The sequence below is a fragment of the Lepidochelys olivacea genome (assembly GCF_965140295.1).
Source record: "Lepidochelys olivacea isolate rLepOli2 genome assembly, chromosome: 4".
In the NCBI taxonomy this organism is placed as follows: domain Eukaryota; kingdom Metazoa; phylum Chordata; order Testudines; family Cheloniidae; genus Lepidochelys; species Lepidochelys olivacea.
Window position 1 is genome coordinate 61,315,056 of NC_140414.1, and position 24,350 is coordinate 61,339,405.

Genomic DNA, 24,350 nt, shown 5'->3' on the forward strand with positions numbered 1-24,350 from the left:
CTTTGAAGTCTAGGCTTTTGCAAACATTTTCTTATAAAATATATCAGTAGATCTTTCAGCCTCCTTACACCATGAAGTGTTTTTTACACTAATACCTAAATGGTATTCATTACAGTACTACACCTAGCAAACTAAACAACAGAAAATTCCCATTACAACAGAAACATCATTATTTACAAAATACACTCAAGTATGACTGTGCAGTAGCTTAACTAAAATATAACTGTGAAGGGATTCTAGGAGTAAGCCAAACTACCTCTTCATAGACATCTGAACTGATGTCTAGATCTTGATTTCTTTCAATAGGGGTAAAACAAAAATAGTCTCATATATGGTGCTTCATGACAAATCACATGGCTTATGAAACGTCATGCTAAAAAACCTTTTAACTTCCAAAAAGTTCTCTTTTGTAGGTCAAGCTCTCATTATCTTGTTCTGGGATCTGGTCTGATTAAATTATAGGAAATTACTAATACTTCATTCTGAACAGACCAGCTCCTCTTGGGCTGTTCGGTTTTATTTATTTCCTTAATTCCCTCCATCCCTACCTTCTTACATATGAAAAAGAAAGAAGAAAATCACTCTTCTGCAAAAGGTGAGGTTAAATTAATTTTCTCATATATTTAAAAGAATGCATTCTGTTCTGATGTCTCCATACCCCAACCCTCCACACCACTCCACCACAGTGGTTCCTTCTGTTGGGGCTGTAAAAAGTTGCATTTGTACTTTACGCTAATTTGCATCCCCACCCTGTCCCAAATTTCATTCAAAAGATCCTAAAATTGTACATGGCTCAGTGAGCTCCAAAGCTGGCTCTTGGGCAGTCTAATTTATGCTCTGGCAACATGATTTATTAATGTTTTGTGCTATCGCACAACACTAAGACACGTACTACCATTGTCTGACTTTTGACAAGTGTCCCAGTGTAATGCTGAGAAATTATTTTTAAAAATACAATCATAAGAGGTTGATTCTTTTTCTTTTTGTGGTTTGAAGTAGGTATCTAATTTATTTGGGCATACTTTATTTATGTGATCTTTCTTCCTCAAGGAAAACAATGGGAGGGACCAAACAAGATCAATGTTTTTTTTAGGTGGAGCAATGCAGACAACACTGTATGCATCTCACATTGCTCTTTAGGTAAAAGATGCACTACAATACCACAAGGTTAACTACGATGATAGCAATGAAATTATTAACCCAAATTCACTAAGAATAATAATTTTCCCTACATGTATTCTCTTGTCAGCAATGAGCTATACCATGACCCCCGCCGTGGCAAGAGGTTAAAAATAATAAATAGAAACTATGTTAAAAGCTTCTCCATGTACATGTGATGTCTGCTAGTAAGGTAATAAATACTATTAAAAGAGAGAGACTCCTGTTGCTGATAAAAGTCCTTTTCACTGGCAGCTCTAGATTCCTGCACGAAGGCAAAAGACTGTTGTGACGTATGGGGAGCCTTTTGAAAGTCCCATCCATAATGCCTACTGTAGTCTCAAACTATCAAATCCCCAAACAAACAAAGAATAGAAAGAGAAAAAAGAAAGAAACTTTAAATAATATTGAATTTATCTAGCAACATTTTCTTTACGCTCTTTGTCAATAAATTACTACAACAAAAAATGAGATAACAAGGCTAAATGGAACATGCGGTAAATTAGGTGTAGAATATGAGTCAGTTGAAATTCAGTTTCAGAATAGTATAAGGCAGTGGTTCTCAAACTATTGTACTGGTGACCCCTTTCACATAGCAAGCCTCTGAGCGCGACGCCCCTTATAAATTAAAAACACTTAACACCATTATAAATGCTGGAGGCTGACACCTCATGACCCCCCACCCCATGTAATAACCTCGTGACCCCCTGAGGGGTCCGGACCCCCAGTCTGAGAACCCTTCGTATAAGGGAATGTTCAGGACTGTATCCTAGGCATGATGACTGAACAGTTATGAGGCTCCTCCTAAAAATTCAACTATGCTGTTTGTACCAATATAGTGCCACAATTACATTTACTTAATTGGCAAAATAGATTCAACAAAGAGTTATATTGAAGTTTGTACTTGATTAAATACATTCCTCAGACAATAGCCATTTAACATTTAGGAGGACATTGTCCAGATCAGTCTTACAAATTTAGTTTGAACTTATATAATATCAGTCTACTAGTTTGCATTTTGCACTTCCTGTAAGCCCTTGAAACTGAATTAAAGTCAAAGCAATAGTGACTGCTATAGTAAAGGTGACTTGAAAGTGGACATTCTAATCACCTGTTTCAAGCCTCACTACTTTCTGAAACTTTCACTTTTCAGACTGCCATGTTTCCAGTAAGGCATGTTTCCACTTTCTGCCAGAACGTGAATTTTTGTTGGAAAATCCAAGAAAAAACAATTCAAAATGAGGGGAGGAAGTAAACAAGAAAATATTTTCTCCATTTTAAAACACACACCTACAACTTTTTCTTTTAATTATCTCTAAGCACTGAAGTAGCTATGCTATGGAAATATCCCTCATTGAGGAGACAGCCTTTGAGTGTTCCAGTTGAAACTGATTGATTTATGGGAGTTATGAGCATTTGAAAACCACACTCTCCACATGCATGGCAAGTTTTTAATAAAGGTAATATAACTAGGTTTGTAAATTAAGAAAGACTATGCTACACATGGCTGTGAAAAATTTAGTGAGGATGGGTAGCGACTGAGCCACGGGCTCCACAGCAATTTGTTAAACCTTAGCCTTATTAATTTGCACCTTTAAAAGTAGGAAAGAAGCATTCACTGTATTTTGTAAGGTGGGGAAGGGTAGGCATTCTGGCCATGTCTAGCTAAAAACTTTAATTATGGAATTTCTTGTTCATAAAAAAAAAAGCCACCAAAAATAGGCAATACTGTTTCTCAAAACAACATAATATACTTTTTATTCTACAACCTTAGAAACATACGGCTACCATCTTGCAATTGTTTTCATTCTCCTATATTTACACTATTTTAATTGTTGTAATGGTCCAGTATAACTTTGATAAACTTTTTATACACTTTCTCTCCGAGGCATGTGTTTTAATAATTGAGGCCCCAATCTTGCAAATACTTGTAACTTTACACATGTAAGTGGTTTCAACTGTCGTCAGTTTCTGTAAGTACAGAATTGTGGCATTATTCAGTAACCATGTATTATTCTGCTGCAATTTCTTTTTGATGGACAATACAGACTTCCTTAAACGCAATTCAAGGAATAAGACTGTTAACTAAGAAATAACTAGGGCGTAGGTCCTGAAAATACAGTACTTACATATGTGCTTCAATTTATGGACAAGACTAGTCCTATATGAAATCCTATTAAAGTCAACAGGACTATTTATATGAGAAAAGTTACACCTTTAAGTATACAAGGTATGTCAGCAAATTTTCACTATATTCTCTGTTATAGTTAACCTGTAGTATGCTGTGTAACAATGTTTTACTGTGTATTTTCCATATAATTCACTTTAATACACTCTGTTTGGCCCATATGTCATACATAGCAACCTTAGATACACAACATATGCATATTATATTGCATTTAAGAATTAGCAAGTTATTATGTAAATAAAGACTTTATCATAATGTAAATGCATAATGGATGGAAGAGTTAAGGTTGCAAGTACATTCTTAACTATTTCATTTCCAGACTTTAGTGCTTAACTATGCAACCTTAACATTCTCCTACTGCAGTTTCAGATTTGGGGATCTTCTTGAATGAAGTATGTAAATACTGTTTATCTAGGAAACATATTGCTAAAATCAATTTGAACCTTAAAATCAAAATATATTTTACATTTAGTACATGTTAACACTAAAATGTCACAAAAGTCACTATTTATAGCATTTGCACACTAATTGCAATGGACTCCCAAGACATTTTCTAACTCTGTAGGACCCTTTGAATGCATAACAGCATTTGAACAATTCTTACTGAATTACCTAATACATTATTTTCCAAGAACATCTTTTAATCCCAGTGCAATTTGTCTATAAAAATATAAATCCCACCAAGCAAAACTGACATTAGTTTAGAAAAATTTAGTGCATAAGCACACATCAGGAAAAAAACCCACTACTTAGCTCAAAAATTAGTGTAAAAACTCTGCAAATTAGGCCCTGAGTTTAAACACCTAGCTTTGCACAGTACTTCAACAAAGGCAACTGCTCCTCAGTTCAGCAAATGTTACTTTACTAGAGCAGGGAGTCTGGGGGTGAGCGGGTAACAGCATGCAACTTGAGGGGTAAGGAAAAGCCAGTACATAAAACTGAGCATAGTTAGCAGCGGTCTGTGCAGGAGAGGCACAACCCAAGTGAACTAAAATGGAGACTGAATTTCATCTCAGCCCTAAAGAAACAGAGGGTAGTCGCACCAGGTCAGGGTCAAGGTCACCAGCAGGGCAGTCTGCAGCTGCCTGCAAAGCTATCTTATCTGCACACACAGAACTCAATTTCCAAATTCTGTCAATCCAGAAGAATTTTCTGCCCTCACCAGCCATCCGTCCCCCCTCCCCCCCACACACAAAAGTTTAAAATTAAAATCTTGTTTTCTCAACCACTATTCTCAAAGTTGTTATTTTGTGGAAGTTTGATGTTCATGCCAACACCCAAATCATACATACAAAGGAGAGATTAGCCCCCCCTCCTCTCCTTTCCCTTATTAGAGATCAGTGAACTGGAGGAAAGCAGCAGTGGTGCAAACACAGATCACTGCACTTTCATGAACTCACTTGTGCAAGCTTCCTGAACTAGATAGATTTCTATACGGGGAATTCTCTGTGTGTGTGTTTCAGACTCAGATCCTCTAGCGGGCAGACGGTGAAAGGACTGTACAGGGGCAAATAAACACACACACACACACAACCCCAAGCCCTGTGAGTCGGCTCCAGCGGAAAGAAAGGGAGAGAGAAATATTTGTGGAGCTGCAAGTGCCATTTCTTCCCCCACCTCTGCGTTGGCTAATGTGCCAGGTTGACAGTGTCCGGGAGGTGGTAAAGGGCTAGGAGGGGAAGCGGTGCCTCAAACCCCTTCCCCGATAGCTAAAAATATATGGAGAGAGGTAATCGATCGCACTCTGTCTGCGGCGGAAAAAACACTGCACACCATATACCACAACCTTAACCCTCCCCCTCCCTGGTGAACTTCAGGTGACCGACCATGGCTTTGACACATAAGCAGTTCAGCTCTCACCAGACACTGAACCCTGGGGCACAGCGAGGAGGGGCTGCAGACAGGCACTGAACATATGTGCTGGAGACAGCAAAATGACCCCTAAATCTACCCCCCCCCCCGCCCTCCTTAGACCGACCCTAACGCCACGCCGGGGCACGATATTTATAGGGTTTCTTTCCCCCTCTGCCTCGCTCGATAGCATCCGATCGCTTAATGGAAGGAGAGAGGAAGAAAAGTTAACTGTTTTGCAAAGAGGAAAAAATGGGGGAGGGGGCAGAAAAGGAGCCGGGGGAGCGGGCAGAAAAGGAGCCGGGGGAGCGTGAGCTCGGTGTCAATGCGTAGCCTGCAGGCTAGGAGGGCTGCGATGCACTTTAGTCCCGAGCTCTGCTTCTCAAGGCTGGGGCAGCAGTAGCGAAGCCTGAGTCTAGCCTGGCTCGCCTGACCCTTCATTTTATTGCGGCCAGGAGCAGCCCCTATGCTGCCTCCCGCTGCTGCCGCCGCCGCCGCCTCCCTTGCTCTGCAGGGACCTCGCATGCCACGATCTGCCCCCTGCCTCCCCCGCAGCGGCAGCCCCGGCTCCGTGTGTGTGGGTCCCCCAGCCCTTGTGCCCTCCTCGGCCGCTCCCCGCCTCGCCCTCCCCGGCTCCGGGGCCGACAAGCCCAGCCGCAACCTTTAGCCGGAGACGGACCTCTCGATTGATTCTGCACAAGACGCCAGCAGCCGCTTCCCCTCCAGTGCCACCCCCCTCCCCACCCCAATAAAAGAGCCCCCCGGCCGGCCCCCGGGAGAAACCCGCACTCCCGCACAAATGCACGATCAGCGGAGAGGAGAGGGGAGGGAAGGGGGGGAGAGGGCGAAGGCTGCAAAGCAAGGGGGGAAAGGAGAGGGAGAGAGGAAAAATTAAAAGGGCACAAGGCTGTTCATCACCAACATGGCTGCCTTAGCTCAGACCTAAAAGAGGAATAACCCAGGCTGTGTCTTTGTCAGTTTCACCTCTGTAACCCTAAACTAATGCACAAAACAACGGAGGCGGCTGCAGAGAGGAAGGAGACAGGGAGAGAAGGAAGGAGAAAATGGCAAAAGAGGGGGCACTTACGTGAAGAGAGGCGCTTGGGCTGCTCCTGCTTCCTCCTGGGCATTTTCCCCCTTTTTTCACATTCTCCTCCTTGGTTTAATGGGAGATCAAATAAAACCAAAGGGGGGCAAAGGCAGGCACAAAGCGGGGGCCGGGGGCGGCCGGCAGCGGGGGGTTTCTTCTTCTGCTGGGGAATGGGATTGAAGCTGCTTTTCCTGGAGCCAACAAGAAGGGGGGTTTCTTTTGCTTCCCCCTTTTCTTTCTTTCGTCCCCCCCGCTCCCCCTCCCCCGGTCGTGCACCTGGCTTGTCCCCGGTCGCAATATTCTTCAATGGGAATGGATCTAATCTGTGGGAGAGTGAGTGTGTGCTATGTGCGGTGTCAATAAGGAGGGCTGGTGCGGCGGTGTCTATGGCTGCTCCCTGTGTGTCTCCAAGCCCCTAACTAACACTAATGCAGGGATCAAAGGGCAGCGGCGGCGGCGGCGGCAGCAGCCGAGCTCCCAGCTCACACACAGGCTGGAAAGAGAGACAGACACACAGAGGCAGAGCAAAGAGGAAGGTGCCCCCAGGCTCCCAGGCTGTACTTTAGACACCGAATTGCAAGCGCTCCGTTTAGGAAGGGTTCACAAGGGGAGGATGCAATTCCTAAATTATTTGCCCAGTTGTCTTCGATCTGAAGGGGGGGCAGTTTATATGTCGACCGTTCACATTGCAATTCAGTCACGTTTCCTATAAAACCAAATAAAATAACTGATTATTTTTTAAAACAAATCTGATTAAAGTGTGTGGGGGGGTTTTGGGGGGGGGGAGGGAAAATTACCAGCTTTTAAAGAGAATTCTATGGGATGTTTGGAGAAAAAGAAACAGCTTGTGTAGTTAATTTCAATTTAAATTAATTGGGGAAAGGTGTGGATAACCTCTTTCCCCTCCCCCCTCTGAAAAATGAATTATTATATGGGGAAAAAAACAAAAAGCGTGATGGATAAATAACTGCACTGATGCAATAATATAATACCAGGTTTTAAAAATCCCTAGTGCAGTTAAAAATATGAAAAAATGCAGTCAGCATGCAAATCACAACTCCTTGACAAAAAGGGGAGGGGGGATCAAGATTAGATCACGCCAATGGATGGTTTAACTGCTACATAATGCTCCGACAGTGCACACAGCAATCTTGACTTCTGAAATTTACTTTTTTCCTGCTGTAAAGCAGGTATATGAAGCTTTATCCTGAAGCAATTCCAATGTGCATTAAGAACCCAGTATAGCAGTTTTCATTAACTGATACCTACTTTCATTACTTCACAAATCACACATCTTTCTTCAAAGAAAGACATGAGGAGGAGGAAAAAAATAGAAAAGGGACTAGGTCTCACTAAAGCACAAAAGGTAGTTGGTGAAAGAGAAGTGTTCTCTTTGTGACTTGCAGTCATTTGGATAAAAGTTCACTAAGAGGTTGTTAATGATTTAAACTCTAAAACCTGCTACTACAATTGAAGTAAAATGGTTTGAAGCACAGCTGTTTCATATAGCTCTCTCTTTGTGAAAGGAAACTTTGAACTTAGTAGAATGCATAATATAAATCATGAGTCAGAGGTAGTAAAAATAAAAAAAATGCATTATTCTGCTATGTATACCTTTTTGGATTTTTGCTTTTGACAATCTGACTCATCATTTTATCACATTACATTTTATCCTGCTAACTTCAAAACGCTCACATATTAGATACGGTTAGATGGATACACAGCAATAGTGAGGCACACTACATCTTTGAAGCACAGTACACTCATTTATTACTTAATATAACAATCCTGTGGGGTAATTAAGTAATACCATTATACCCATTTTACAGCCGGAAAAATTAAGATACAGAAAGGTTAAAATACTTGCCCAAGGCCAAATCCTGTTAATGGCAGTGCAGGAGTGCCTCAGTTCTTAGGTCCTGGACTCAGTTCTCCAGACTGTGCTGTTTCCCTAAACATATTATATAAAATTAGTAATGTGTACTAATGATGTCATAAAATACCCTTCGTTATAATCCACATCTTGGCAGGTGAGTCCTTCCTTAATATTAATACCTAAATATGTGGGACTTTAGTTACATACCTTTTGTTAAAATTAATAGAAGTGGTGCCCTTGTACTGTTTTTAAAATATACCCCATATGCAGCTCTTTTTGCACTGAACTACACAGGCTTTCTGACTAGGACTGATCTTCTGTCCAAATGTTCCCTGCAATGAAGGAGACCAGAGAGCAGTGGATTCACATAGGGAGGGAGTGCTGGCTCTAGGATATTGTCACTGCTCAGGAGAGGATAGGGTGTAAGGACTGTTGCTTTCTGCAATATCACCTCTACCCCTCCCGCATGGATTTCTGGCACAAATTAACACAGACAGTGTCAGCATTAATTTACAATATGCCAATTTCCTGTCCCTCATTTGACACCCTCTTTAGGGGAGTTTAGGTGGCTGCAGCAATCAGAGACATTATAAGGACACGGATCCCTTAAAAGAGCTGTAAGGTCATTGGGATTGGCAAGCACTACAGTAGCAGAGGGCCTGTATAGATCTTCAGTGATCCAAAGGTTTTTGAGGCCAAATCCTAATTCTGCTCCATGGAGGAAGAAATCCTACATCTTGAACAAACTATCCGGCAGAAACTATAAATCCAAACTTGTAGGTTTCTAGTCCTGTGTGTGTGTGAATAACCCATGTAGGGACAACTTAGCTTTTTGTTCTTTCTTGCCTAATTGTACTGTACATAAATATTGCATGGGTCTTAGAAGAATATAGCATGCTGTATTTTCTAGGCAAAACATGAAAATCAGAGATGCAGCAACAGTCTTAACGTTTGTTTATTGGCTTAGGGCAGATGATATGACTAATATTATGCAATTTTTGTATTCAACTTCCATCATGATAGTAATGGCTGAAATATTTTAAAATGTTGAAAAAATTCAACTGACCACATTTCTGAGATTTCTCAGATCCTTTGAGCTTGATATATGAACACAAAACAATGACAAGTCTTTTTGTTGTCTAAATAATATAAAAAATGAATTCCATCTGCAGGCCCTACTAATAATCAATTACAGTTAATACTTTCCATGGCTACATCATCTTCCAAACCACAAACCTTGTTACAGACACAAATTAATACAGCCTCAGTAAATCCTTGTGGCTAAAGTAAGCATTTGACAGATGAGGAAACTGAGGCATGAATAGTAGGTGTCTGCCTCAAAGTCATACATGATGTAACAGCGTAAATGGAATACTCTGTTGATATTACATCCTTGGAACCTTCAACTGAATATCCACTTCAGTCTATCCACAGACATAGCATTCTAACTGCCTGGGCTCTATATTTGTGTAATATGACATTATTTGTATAGTGCCAACAGTATGATGGGTGCCTGAAAGAGTTATTAATGAGACACCTAAGAATGGTAGGCTAACATTTCGGCCAGAAGCTGGAACTGGACGACAGGGGATGGATCATTTGATAATTGCCCTGTTTTGTTCATTCCCTGAAACATCTGGCACCGGACACTGTTGGAAGACAAGATACTGGGCTGGATGGACCATTGGTCTGACCCAGTATGACCATTCTTATGTTCTTATTTTTCTACCTTACAATCCATTTTTTCCCAGGGCCCTGATTTAAACAAAACACAACAAAAAGGGGAATTCAGTGGTTATGAAAAGCAAAGCCAGTGTAAGCAAATCTTGGGCCCCCTGTTAAGCCATACTACTAATAATAAGTGGATCACCCCAGTAGTAATTTCAAGAAGTATGATCCTTTAATCTGCCCCAAACTGTTCTGTCAGGCCAGCTGAGTGTGCGTACATGTATAATATGAATGCTAATCAGGTTTCCTGGGCTCTCCTGAAATGGTGTCCAGTTTTGTTTTATTAAAATTGTCATTTTGCGGGGCAAAGAAGACGATATTACAATCTAATCTTACCTATAGGCCTAATCTTCATACCCCTTACCTTATTATCAAGTGTAGCATTTACCACCAAGCATACATCAATTATCCCACCCACTCTAGAAGGCACATCCCTCAAGCGCGGTCTCAAACTCATCTTCTCTCTACCACTACTGATGTCAATGGCACCACACTCAACAGTGAGGCCCAGATTCTCAAAGGTATTTAGGTGCCTAAGTCCCATTGATTTCCTATGCAAAGGAATAGCATTGTGTAATTTTTTTTTTAAATAATGAACAATGGAAAAGTTAACAACTAGCGAGGCTACCAATTTCTTTCGCAGAGGCCGATGAACACCCATCAATTTTTGATCATGATCGCCTAGGAACAGATTATGAAGAACCACCCAAAGGTGAAAAGCTGTGTAGCCCATCAGTTCTAACCCATTCAGTCCCCTGCTTTAGTTTTTAAACAGACAACGCACCCTGCCTTCCCCCAAAGACCACCACCCTAACATCTCTAAGTACATTTATTTAACAAAAACAAAAAAGCGCACTGTTTGTGAGCTCACTATAACAACCCACTACAGAGTTCTTCTCTGAAATCCGAGATCTGCACTGATGCCACTTCTCTCACTCTTAAGCATCTGCACCATGCTTGTGAGCAGATAGTACATTGAAATAACTCTCTTGGAAGTGCTCAAAGATCAAAATTATTGTAAATTTCAATATATTCTGCACACTCATAGATCTAGAGCTGAAAGCCACAAAGAAGGAAAAGCACAGTCATGCTGATATCTAACATCCAAAGCACAACTGGTTTTTGCAAGTGTCTCTAACAAAACCTGGCAAATGAACTAGCATGAATTGTTTTGTAGTAACAACGCCACAAAATACCGTTAGCTGCTATGCAAATGTTAGCATGTACTCTTTACAATAATGGTGGCATTTACATTTTGCTGCTGTTTGAATACTACAGTCTCTGCATATAACAGATGATACAGAGCCCAATTTCTATTAAAAAATCAATATTAATAAGATCCATGCACAGTGGCTGATCTTAAATCTCCATGGGTATATGCCCCTGCAAATTTGGCAAGCCAGGAGATTTGGACTGCATTTCAAATATTTTTGTTGTTCTAAGGAAGGATTTTGTGAGTGACAACATTTTTAATGTAGATACTTAACTCTGGATTGCTGCAGTCCCCAGTCTGGACAGATAGACAAACATAGGGCCTGATTTTGATCTTGTACGTTAGAAGTATCTCCATTCAAGTTAATGGCTCTACAACAGTGTTACTCTGGTGTAAGTTAGATCAGAATTAGGCCCAGAGTTTTCACTCTTGCCATTTTGCTTTAAGTTAACATTTTGTTGGCCACTGATTTGACTTCCAAACTATGATCATCTAGGGCAAGACTCTCTGCTTAGCCGTAGCTCAGTTCAGTGCAGCATAGGAGGGGTGGGATTCTCAGCCAATTACTACTTCTTGCTTCTCTGGTTGATTTTGTATCAATGCTGAGGGGCAGGAGAGCTTACCGGAGACTGCTCTAACCCCTGAGAAGTGGCAATGGTCCCTAAGGGACTGTCTGCCATTTGGGGATTTTGCTCTGCTCACACACCCTCTCTGCCCTGATACCAGCCCTATACCAGGGTGTAGAGCGTAGGAGAAAGGAGGGTGTAGAAAATGACTTTGCCACCTCTTATCCCCTGTTGGGAGATGAGGCCAGTGTCCATCCCCTTTACACCACTCCAGTGACACAAAGAAAGCAGAGTAGTGAAGAAAAATATAAAATAAAAAACATAGATGAAGATGATATATTATGAGACAAATCAGACATGGCTTCTGAGAAGGACAATCACGCCACATTTACCTATTATACTTCTCTGAAACCCTGCGAAGGGGGTGGGTCTCACACCCTGAGCTCCAGCTGGAGCAGGAACATCTACATTGCTATTTTTGGTACTGTAGTGCAAGCCCCAGTCTGTAACCCTGGGCCCTGAGACGGCTGTAAGTTGTTTAATTTTGCAGTGTAGACGTATCATTTGTCCTCTCTTCTGGGTGCTCTCTGCTTTCCCCAGCACATGGAGCAGCAGAGGGGAGGCAACGAGTGAGGCACCATAGAATCAGTGTCCCCTCTCTTTGGGAAATGCAAGGAATAAGATTCTGCCTTCCCATACCTGCTCCTACTGCTCAGTGGACATTTACTCTCTAGCCAATGCCTTTCACCACCACTAAACCCACCTAGTGTTTTTAAACTTGATGTTTCTGGCAATTTGCAAATTAGATAGATAAAAATTAACTAATTAAATAATTTGCATAAAATGTCATGCACGGAGTAGCACAATACTTGGCAGCTCTGAAGAGGGGTGATATGGGGAGCTAGAGGCAGACTGAAGGGGTGCAGAAATATGAAGTGCTTGAGAAGAGTTGCAGCGGGCACTGAGCAGGCGGGCGACTGAGTGGAGTGCTGGAGAATATGGCATGAGGGAAGGGAAGGTAATATGGACAGGGGGAGAGGGCAGGAGACTGTGTAAGGGAGCATGAGTGGTGCAGCTTCCTATCTTGTGTAGCTAGGCAGGTAGATAGAGGGGAATAGAATGTTATGTCCCCACACCTCAGGGTAGAGGGGAAGGTAAATGGAGTGCCCTCCAATCAGAGAACAGGGAAGCTGCATTTTTGTATGTATTTCAGTTTGAATCTTGACCTTAAAATGGTCACACAAAAACCGGGGGTGAGTGACTTCCTTTTAAAAGATGAAAAAAAATTAAAAGAGGCAAAACAAATCAATGATTTTTTGTTTTATTTTCAAATCTCATAATTTATAACTTCCAGCTCTCAACTGTCACTCACACTGCCATAGAACCTTACAGAAAACTTCCGACTCCAACATTTCACTCCTTTTCCTGTTAAAGGGGCATTACCCAAACTATCCAGATTGCTGTTTGATTAGCTGTAGCAGATAAGAATAATTATTACTGCAACTTCTTACTTTTCCCATAGCACTATCCCAACCACTGAAGAGCTTCTATGGTGATGGCAAACCTCTTATGCCAAAATTGCAGTGAAAATATCAGCGGTACGTAGCAGGATGAGCCAAACGCAACAAGCTGTCCCCTTTATCTGAATGGTTGCACTAAACAGCACTACCCAACAAGGAACTGCTATCTCTCAAAAAGTAGCCAGTCCTAGATATAACCTAATCCCCCTACTTTCTCTTTAAAGAAACAGTTTGAGCACTATGTATGTGAACAGTTTGAACAGTACCTGCAGACTTATTGGTTTAGTAAGGAACAGATAGATTCTGAGTCCCCAGTCAGATGTGGGATACCTGAAGACCAGTATTTAAAACAGAGAAGAGGAAGCATATAATGCTAAATCACTAGCTTCTTCCATTCCTACATGTAATATTGGTGTATTTGGGATTAGGATTAGTTTACACAAACACAGATATTCCACAGCATTTATTACTAACAAAGGTATTTCATTGCCCATCTCCCCCTAACTCTTAACATCAAACTTTCTTTTCTTAACATCAGAACATTTATCAAGAAATCCCTGTTGGTTTATGATCTTCTTGATAACAAATGTAGTAATTATTATTATTTAAACAGTGCCCACAGTGTGGTAGATGATTCTTCTCTGAAGAATTTACAGTCTAAATGAAGCTGCAACATGACAAATGAAGACAAACTGAAAAGGGAGCAGGTACAGTACTGGTATTTTATACCTGACAGACTGCATACTCAAGATTTGATCTTTTTCCTTTTCTTCTCAATAAGAATACTTACCTCTTCTGATCCATAGATCTCAAAGTCCTTTACAAAGAAGGATAAGTACCATTATCCTAATTTGACATATGGGGAAACTGAGGCACAGAAAAAGACAGTGACTTACCAAGGTCACAAAGCATTTCCATGACAGAGCCAAGCATAGAATTGAAGGTTCCTATTCTTGACTACCATCTAAGCATGTAGAAAATATGCCTATCACTACCCAAACGGAATTTAAATTCTCTTTCTTATTGATCCACATTTCCACTTCATCTCTGCAATCCTTTTTTTTTTTTTTTTTTTTTTTTACCAAAAAGGATCCAGCTTTAAACTGCCTGGAGTATATTGCCCACCGAATGGATCCTTCTTTCTTCATGGAAACAAACATTAATTGGTAAGTACATGCATCAATTCAGTCTTTTGCTCTCCTTGTTTTTCTTCATTTGTTTTCTCTTATTTATTCAGGCCAGATTCTGATTCCCTTACTTATAGTCAGTAGTACCTTAAGCTGCATATATGACATCTTCCAATTGATTTCAGTAGGATTACTCCTGGCCTAAAGTACTGCTCAACATAGATAATTGTGGCTTTCAGCAAGGAGTAATATATTCTCACTTATAGACAGGAATACGGCCCCATTCAGCTTCCTCTGCTCCCATACCTGGAGCCGCAATGTGGGCAGGTTAAGGAGGAGAACTGTGCAGTGTGGCTTTTTGTCCCTCTACTACCCTACAAAATCTTGTTCTAAATAGGCAGTGTACACATGAAGTTTGGGGGAAGGACTGTAATGGAAAGCAATGTGATTTACCAGAACAGTAAAGCATGCATCTGGTTTGTTCCTTTTTACATCTGCAACAACAAACTCCTCTTCATTTTTGTAACTTTAGAGTATATTTCTCTGAAGAGGAAATTAGAGGATACAGAAGCAGGAAGAGTTTCTGAGGACAGGATTGCTTCTGTCCCCATCCTTTCACACATTTGGGGAGGATTTTGCACCAGTCAAATCAGTGGATGGTTTGAAAGAGGATGGAAAGAAAGTACTCCACAACCCTGTGGCCAGATTGGGGAGGAGCTACCAGCATATATTTTAAGTCACTGATTGGTAAGGGGGGATCCCAGACCAGCAGAATAAGAGAGTAAGCATCTAATGAGGCAGTAGGGTTGAGCAAGACAGAACTGTGTTGTTAAAGCTCTTATTTACACACACACACACACACACACACACTCATTTATGAAGGTGTTGTTGGATTGTACTACATCTAATGAGAAAACAAATAAAGCTGTTGTATTTTTTACATTTTGTATTCCCTTCTTGCTGTCTTCTGGTCATTAAGACTAAGTCAGATGGCCCTCTGGCTAATGCAAAACTCACATCTGTCAATTGTGTGACAAACCCTTTTGTCTCATTCTTTTATTTTCCCCTAAGAGCATGTACACAGACCAGGTGGCATCAAGTGAGTTTGGCAGGGGAGCAGCATGTTTATGGTGTTGGGGGTGCTTTTGTTCAAAGGAGATGAGGTCAGTGATAGATTTTCAAGGGAAATTAAAGCTGGAGGAGAGAGATGTAAAGGGTGCCAAGCTGAAGGTGAATTAAGGAAGAAAAATATTCCTGGGTTTAAAGCAGGAACAGAGGGAGTTTCTTTCTGATATTTAAAAGGAAAAATATAGCAAGCTACTCAGTGTTCAGTTGATAAAGGGTGTGCAGGAGAAGTGTTGGAAGGAAGACTGAGGGAATAGAATATGAGTCCTTCAGGGCAGGGATAAAACGGTTACTCACCTGCTCGTAACTGTTGCTCTTCGAGATGTGTTCTTCATGTCCATTCCAATCAGGTGTGCGTGCGCCGTATGCACGACAGTCAAAAGATTTTTCCCCTAGCAGTATCTGTCAGGTCGGCCTGGGAGCCCCCTGGAGTCGTGCCTTCATGGCACCCAATATAGGGCACTGCCGACCCGACCCTCAATTCCTTCTTGCTGGGTACTCTGACAGAGGGGAAGGAGGGTGGGTATTGGAATGGATAAGAACAACACATCTTGAAGAACAACAGTTATGATAAGGTAAGTAATTGTTTTTTCTTCTTTGAGTGCTTGTTCATGTCAGTTCCAATCAATCAATCAGGTGAATCACAAGCTTAAGTTCCAGAGGTGGGGTCAGAGTTGTCCACTGTTTGGAGTACCGCTCTACCAAAGGCCGCGTCTTCTCTGGCCTGCTGGGTAATTGCATAATGTGTGGTGAAAGTGTGTATGGAGGACCACGTCGCTGCTCTGCATATTTCCTGGGTAAGAACCTGAGACAGGAAAGCTGTTGAAGAGGCCTGTGCCCTGGTGGAGTGCACAGTGATTGGTGTGGCAAGTACCCCTGCCAGGGTGTAGCACTCTTGGATGCAAGACGTGATCCATGATGAAATTCATTGAGAGGAGACAGGAAGACCCTTCATTCTGTCTGCCACAGCCATGAATAGTTGGATGGACTTTCAGAACAGCCTTGTTTTCTCGATTTAAAAGGCTAATGCTCTGCAGACATCCAGCAAGTGAAGCCTCTGCTCCCTACTACTTGAGTGCGGTTTAGGATAGAACACGGGAAAGAAGATGTCCTGGTTGATGTGAGTCGGGAGGAAAGCTGGATGTGGCCTGAGCTGAACCTTGTCCTCGTAGAACATGGTGTAAGGGGGCTCTGATGTTAGGCCTTGAGCTCAGACACCCTCCTGAAATATAGCCACCAGAAATGCCACTTTGTACGAGAGGTAAAGCAGGGAGCACGTCACCAGCAGTTTGAAGGGCGGCCCCGTCAGTCTGGAAAGGACCAGGTTGAGGTCCCAAGCTGGGACTGGCTGTCTGACTTGCGGGTATAGCTTGTTGAGACCTTTGAGGAAACAGCTGACCAGAGGGTTGGCGAAGACTGACCAGCCCTCTGCGCCTGGATGGAAGGCAGAGATGGCAGCCAAGTGAACCTTTATTGACGACATGGACAGCCCCTGCTGCTTGAGATGGAGAAGGTAGTCCAGTCTGGTAGAGGCAAGCATCAGGGATCAATGATGCTACGCTGACCAGATTGAAAATCTCTTCCACTTGGCAAGGTAGATAGCCCTGGTGGAGGCTTTCTACTGCCAAGGAGGACTTGTCTAACCGGGTCCAAGCAAGAGAGCTCCATCAGGTTCAGCCATGGAGCTTTCATGCCATGAGGTACAGCAACTCAAGGTTCAGGTGCTGGAGATGACCGTGATCCTGACTTAGTATGTCTGGGAAGAGCGTCAAGGTATCTGGAGCTTCCACGGACATTTCCAGGAGTGATGTGTACCAGTGCTGGTGAGGCCAGGCTGGGGCTATCAATATCACCAAAGCTTGTTCCCTCTGTATCTTGAGGAGCATCTTGTGAACAAGAGGGATAGGCAGACACGTGTATAGGAGATAGCCTCTTCCCATGGGAGGAGGAACGCATCTGCGATGGAGCCTGGGCTGTGATTCAGGAAGGAGCAAATCTGCTGGCACTTCCTGTTGCGTCGCGTGGCAAACAGATCTGAGGAAAATCGCAGTGATGGAAGATTGAGTTTGCAACATCTGGACAAAGGGACCACTTGTGGCCGGGGAACAACCTGCTGAGATAATCTGCCAACTCGTTCTATACTCCAGGGAGGTACGATGCTTGCAAGTGTATCAAATGCTCTACACAGAAGTCCCACAGTATGAGGGCTTCCTGGCACAGGGGAGAGGAATGTGCACCCACCTGTTTGTTGATATAAAACATTGCCATGGTGTTGTCTGTCATAACTGATACACATCTCCCTGTCAAGTGGGCTCGGAAAGTCTGGCACGCAAGGTGCATTGCTCTCAGCTCTCTGACATTGATGTGGAGAGAAAGTTCCACCTGAGATCAGAGGCCTTGTGTCCTGAAGTCTCCCAAATGTACTACTCCCCAGCCCAAGGCTGATACATCCATCACTAGCGAGAGATACAACTGGGGGCTGGTGAAAGGGACCCCTGTACATACTACCTGTGGGTCAAGCCACCACAGGAGGGAGCTGAGTACCGGCCAAGGCAGGGTTATGATCCTGTCCCAGCTGTCCCAGACTGGCCGATACACTGACTCTAGCCATGACTGAAGAGATCGAAGTCTGAATCTGGCATGCTGTACTATGCAGGCACAAGCTGCCATGTGTCCCAGGAGTTTCAGGCAATTCCTTGCTGTGATGGTGGGGAACTTCCTGAGATCTCGTATGATGTTGCCAAGGGACCGAAATGTTGCTTCCGGGAGGTATGCCCTGGCTTGTGTCGAGTCCAGTACTACCCCTATAAACTGCATCCACTGAACAGGGGACAGCATTGATTTCCCCTTTTTCAGAAGGAGGCCCAGTTTGTCGAACAGCATTCTTATGAAGTCGACTTATGCCTCCACTTGAGACCTGGAGCGGCCCTTGATGAGCCATTCGTCGAGGTACGTGAACACCTGTACGTGCCACCTGCGCAGGAATGCAGCCATGACCGCCATGCACTTGGTGAACACTTGAGGTGCCGCTGACAGGCTGAATGGGAGGACTGAACTGGTAGTGGGTGTTGTTCACCACAAAGCTGAGGTATTTTCTGTGAGACAGTTATTGCTATGTGAAAGTAGGCGTCCTTCAAGTCAAGGGCAGCGTACCAGTCTCCTGGATCCAATGAAGGGATAATGGAAACCAAAGAGACCATGCAGAACTTGAGCTTCTTCTCAAACTTGTTGAGTTCTTGCAGATCTAGATGGGTCTGAGCCCACCTTTGGCTTTTGGTATTAGCAAATACCGGGAATAGAAACCCTTGCCCTTCTGCTCCTGAGGAACCTTTTCTACGGCCCCTAGCGAAAGGAGTGAGTGCACCTCCTGCATAAGGAGTTGCTTGTGAGAGGGGTCCCTGAAGAGGGATGGGGAAGGGTGGGATGGCACATAATTGGACAGAGTGACACGGGACCATGCACAGAAGAAAGGAGACAGTCGGGACGAAAAAGTGAGACGGGGTAGATCCAGTTCTTGTTCTGGTGCGCCACCCTCAACCGCACCTTCAAAAGGCAGTTAGGGGCCGGAAGGTGGGTTGGGTTTGCCAGAACCTGGCCTGAGGATGCATGCGGCCTCTTCCTGCTGCCCCTATTCCTCCTCTGGGAACCATCCTGTCGGTTTTGCTGGTAAAACTGTGGAGGAGGCTGCGGCCTGAAGTGCCTGGTGTGTAGTGGGGGTGTGTATGCCCAGGGACTTGAAGGTGGCCCTCAAGTCTTTTAAACTGTGCAGTCTCCTGTCTGTCTTTTCAGAGAATAGGGCCTGACCTTCAGAGGGTAGGTCTTGAATGGTCTGTTGGACTTTGTGAGGGAGAATGCCTACTTTGTGAAGCCAACCAGTGGTTAGGTACTGAGCTGCTTGTTAGCATTAGGAATTAGGTGGTTTTGCACATGCCCATCAGCAGAAATTTAGGCACCTAGAGGACTTTCTCAGTGGAAACACAAACTTTAGATACCTGCAGGGTTAGGCACAGCTCAATGGTAGTTTTCTGAATGCCACAGGGACCTCAATGTTGGACTTAGGGGCTTAAAGTGGCAGTTAGGCACCTAAGTTTCCCATGTGAATCTAGCCCTTATTCTTTATATCTTTTCCTTTATCAGTCACCCTATCCCATTTAGAAGTGCTGGTCTATTTTCACTATTGAAAATAATTGTCACCTGCCCCTTCCTCACTTATTACCTGTCACTCTATGCATCTGAAGAAGTGGGTTTTTTACCCACGAAAGCTTATGCCGGAATAAATCTGTTAGTCTTTAAGGTGCCACCAGACTCCCTGTTGTTTCTGTGTACACAGACTAACACAGCTACCCCTCTGATACTCGGTACCTGCCATCCTAGCTCCAAACTCCTGTTCCTCAGGAAAATCCTGGAGTAGATGGTTGTCTTCTGACAACCTCCCTCAGCACAGACTTAATGAATATTTACAAACCTGTATCTAGCTCTTTCAAAGTACTCAGGCTGCCCTTCACCACTAATCACTAAGTAAGAAGCCAGTGTTTCCAGTAACACTTCCCATGCTGGTCTGACTCCTACTTTGCACTACTGCTTTTTCATTTCTCATGGAGGCTTCCCTCACCCCTTGAATAAGGAGTAACTCAAAACTCTTTCCTTTGTCTTGTGAGGGAGAGGCTTCCAGAGGAGAAGGCTGCACAAGAAAGGAATCAGACTTACAACTATAAAAAATCATGAATGCAGAATTATTGGTTTTAGACCACTTCTTGTTTATTTGTGATGAAAGTAAACTGGCTTTATGAGCATAGGAATAAAATCCAACAATACAGGAATAGTAAATGATATTTGTTAGCCTAAAAAATTACAGCCATTTAAAAATAAATATTTTCTTAAAGGTGTATTTTGCTCTAGAATAATTGGCACCAGGTTGGAAGAGATTTTGTGCCCATAGCAAAACCACAGCTTTTAAAATGCTGATTTTTGTTCTTGGAGGCATTTCTCCATTCTTTCCCCTTGTTTTGTACATTTAAGGGAAACTTAAAAAAAAAGCATATCTAGCTTACTTGCTAGGTGTGTTTCCCTTAACTTTGCTCCACTCAGGAGCCAGAGCCCATAAACGTCTGTTAGCAAAATGCTGGCAGGCATAAGCCAGACACATGTGTTTCCCTTTAAGAAAGGGCAGCTGCGGGGGTTTTGTCAGTGTTCCTCTGACAGTCTTCACCATGTGTCCATGTCAGTGTTCTCTCTGGGCATGCTCCTTTAAGTCAGTGTAACAGTCTCAGAGTAGCCTGTAGTCCATATATGGGCTGTGAAAGAGGGGCGTGCCTTCTTGCTTTGTTTTATTCCAGGGAGTGTTGACAAATTGCTGAGTGTTAGCACTGTGGGAGCAGTGTGGAAAAATGTACGGCTCCCCAGTCAGATTTTGGCACCGTGGCCAAAGCTAGACAGCTCACACTTTTTCCTATATTGTGCCTACTGTGCATACAGTAGGGGATAACCAAAGGAGGAATTAAATTAAACACGTTAACTCCCACTCACTAAATTTATAGTAAAAGCATTCTTAATTACAAAGAATATTACACAATGAAATTATATTTTCTTTGATCTGATGATTGAAACAGTTTTTCTGCATGGTCATATTTATATAGCAAAGGTATTGGTTGGAATGACTTCCATTAACTGAACGTAATTACATAAACTGAGTAACTCCACCTAAAAAACCCACACCGTCTCTTTTAAAGCAATGTGAAGGGTCTGATTTAAACACGGAGGGCCAAATCCAGCGCTGAGGTAAACGTTCAGAAGACAGTGGAGTTAAACCAAAAAATGAACTTGGCACACCAAGCCAAAGTGAAATGTGCAATAAATCCTCTAATTAGCAAGCACAATAGGATGCATTTTAAGAAAGTAGTTAAGGGTATGTCCCATTATGCTGAGATATAGAGGATATTGGGTGCATTTCATTCTTAAAAACAAAAGCAAAAAAAGCCTAAATTAACTCAGACTCTTAAGGTCATTTTAACACGGTTTTGTTATTGGATTTCTCTCTCTCTCTTTTTTTTTAAAAGAGACTTGCCATATAAAAACAACTGAAGAAAGAAAATCTCTTGGAAGTGTATGAAACAGTCTGTTATATGACTATTTCTGTTACTTAAAGTTACATATGCTGAATCGCTAAAAATAGAGGTTTAGATTGGAATTTCAGACAGGCCTTTAACTATTGTGTCATTAAAACAGTAGTGTATGTCAGCTTTTAGCACTAATTGGAAAGTATTACTTAAAGGAATTCATCAATGCCATTAAAAAAATATTTAAGTTTCCTGGTCATTTTCTTGCCAGGCTAGAGACTCAGGCCTCATTGTGCACTCCAAGCTGCCACTATGTATAGTAGCCAACCTTTTCCTATTGCTTAATTAAAACATTGCCATTCATGCTACTTTAACAGCTAGTTTTTGGAGAAAACTATGTAGGATAGTACAGTATGTTCTGTGCACAGATTTAAGGTCTCCTAACATATTTTAATAGGTTTTTCATAATTTAAGGTTCCAACTAACTCCCCCCTCCATGCCCCCCACCCCCCCAAACTAAAAATAGTAGTTTCACCAGCAACTTGATGTCATGTTGAATCTTTAACTGGACTGATGCAATAAGTGACCTAATACGTCTTTCACTTAGGCCACATGTATACCTGTGTAACTCTACTGATTTCAGTGAAGTTGCTCCTCTTTTACACCAGCCTGTGTGAGATCAGACTCAGGCTTTTAGAGAGGTGTAAATTTTCTCCATTCATTTTAAGCCAATTTTTAAGCCAGTCATAATTGCATAAAAGGCCAACACTAGTAACTATTTAACTGCTGCATGATGGTCTGCTCATGATTCCCACCCCAAGACTCTTCCTCACAACTTGTTTTTATAAGTGTTGCTAACCAAACCTGCTATGTCCCAACAAGCCACAGGGAACAGTTGCTAAAACACATGAACCTTTCAATGGCAGCAGCGAGGAAAGGGGTAAAATAAAAAGCTGGAGACCTGCATTCATTTTAGGTTTTGAATCTAAGGACTCATGCTAAAACAACGATGACAATAATAATAAAAAACAAACACTAAAGGTGCCAGCTAACTCAGTTTAAGACCGAAAAAAAATTTCAACTGTCATTACTTGTTTTAGTTTTAATATTTTAATTACCTTTTTAATGAACATATACTGTGTGCAAATTTCTGCTTTTAACCCTGAAAAAGGAAAGTGATTTCTGCAAGTTCATACCTTCTCCTCATAATTTACACTGATTAAAATTTTTCATAGCAGCACAATGTTACCAATGCACAAATGTGTTAGGCGATCCATATAGAAAGGAAATACACATACACACTTCCTTAACAATGCTGTGGTGTAGTCTGCAGAGGGAAATGTGGGACTCATTAGCCATACGCCAGCAGCTGGTCTTGCTGCTGCTAAGATATTACTGTGCGTCCAGAAAGCAGAAAAAATAATAATAATAATTGTTCTTCCTCCACTTCTTCTAAATTGGTCTGTGTGTCCAAATGAGGTATCCTGCAATGACACATGATATGTGTCCCCAAATGCTAGATGATTTCAAATTCTTAGTTTGCATGAACAATCTCTAGCTCTTCTCATGTTAGCCTCTCTTTGAGCAGAACAATCTTTACATTTTGGATGATTAACCTCTTCTCCATTTCCTTCATGTGTTCTTTATATACTTTTAGGTCTTTAAGAATCTCTGGGAAGAGTTTTAAGTAGAACTGATCAGCATGCCCTCTCACTCCATGAAATTTCAGCTTTCTGGTGAAAAAATAAATCAAAAACTGAAAATATCAATTTGGAAATACCTCCATGGTGCCTCTAGGAGTTGTTGTTTGGGTGCCTTATGCCCTCATTTTCCTCTATGGGCTGGGCTTCAGCTCCAAATTTGTTTTGGCCAAAACCAATCTTTTCCATTTTTGGCTGTTCATTTGTTTTTTTGACAAAAAATAATCTACATTTTCTGCAGAAAGCAAACTACATTTTTTGCTAGTCAAAACCCCAATTTTCCATCAAACAGTTTTGACTATAACTTTTTGACAAGCCATAATCTCAAATCTAAACTGTTTTCAGTATTCCAGATATAGCTACCAATTCTCTGAATTCTTATTCCAGTCTTGTAAATCTTTTACTGACTATCATAGCCCTTTGGAGATCATCTAGTCTTTAAGTGGAGGCTAGCTACTTTGCAAAAATCACCGGAGAACTATTTGTTAACAGATCAGGGACGGATACCACATCAGCAATTAGAGATGGCACTGCCTGAAATGCTACGGACAGTTCCAGCAGGCTTAAAAAACCCTTTGCTGCAGATCATTCTTTCCAGCATAGTAGAAAAACCTGATGAGACAGAGCACACAAATATTTTATGCAGTTATTTAATGCACTTAGGTCAGCATGCTGTGTCTGAAGGTCTAGAGGAGGAAAGCAATATCAGAACTCACCACTCATTTGGTGGAGTTATTTTTCCACACAGCCTCTCCTTGGCCAAATCCTATTTTGTAAGCCACACTCCTCCAAATGTAGGTGCCAAAATGGATCCCTGCCCATTCTTTTTCAGGTCTAGAAATCTGAAGAGACCCTATTTCTGTAAGAGACAACAAACTGGAAGTGATGAAACAAAAGCTAAGCCACTACATAGGTGCCGACTCCGTAGATGCTCTGGGGCTGGAGCACCCACGGGGAAAAATTAGTGGGTGCTCTGCACCCACCGGCAGCCAAGCTCCCCGCCCCACCCCACCTCACCTCCTCTGAGCGCGCCGCATCCCCACTTTTCCACCTACCTCTCAGCGCTTGCCACCGCCAAACAGCTGTAGCAAGCTCCGGGAGGGAGAGGGGAGGAGCAGGAACATGGCGGGCTCAGGGGAGAAGGTGGGGAAG

The 24,350-nt window shown here is 42.4% G+C and overlaps 1 protein-coding gene across 2 annotated transcripts in view; it reads right to left on the reverse strand.

Annotated features, from left to right (window-relative positions):
- ZNF827 (zinc finger protein 827) overlaps positions 1-6,693 on the reverse strand; it is a 135,568-nt gene extending 128,875 nt beyond the window's left edge. Inside the window, exon 1 of one of the 2 annotated variants that reach the window (XR_014711244.1) lies at positions 6,285-6,427. Coding sequence is in view for 1 of the 2 variants with exons in the window: in XM_084625673.1 (XP_084481799.1) it covers positions 6,285-6,327 (43 nt within the window). In the remaining variant the exon portion in view is untranslated. Of the gene's footprint in view, positions 1-6,284 lie in introns of both variants that reach the window. The other variant, XM_084625673.1, reaches the window with a different exon arrangement.
- Between the last annotated feature and the right edge of the window lie 17,657 nt (positions 6,694-24,350).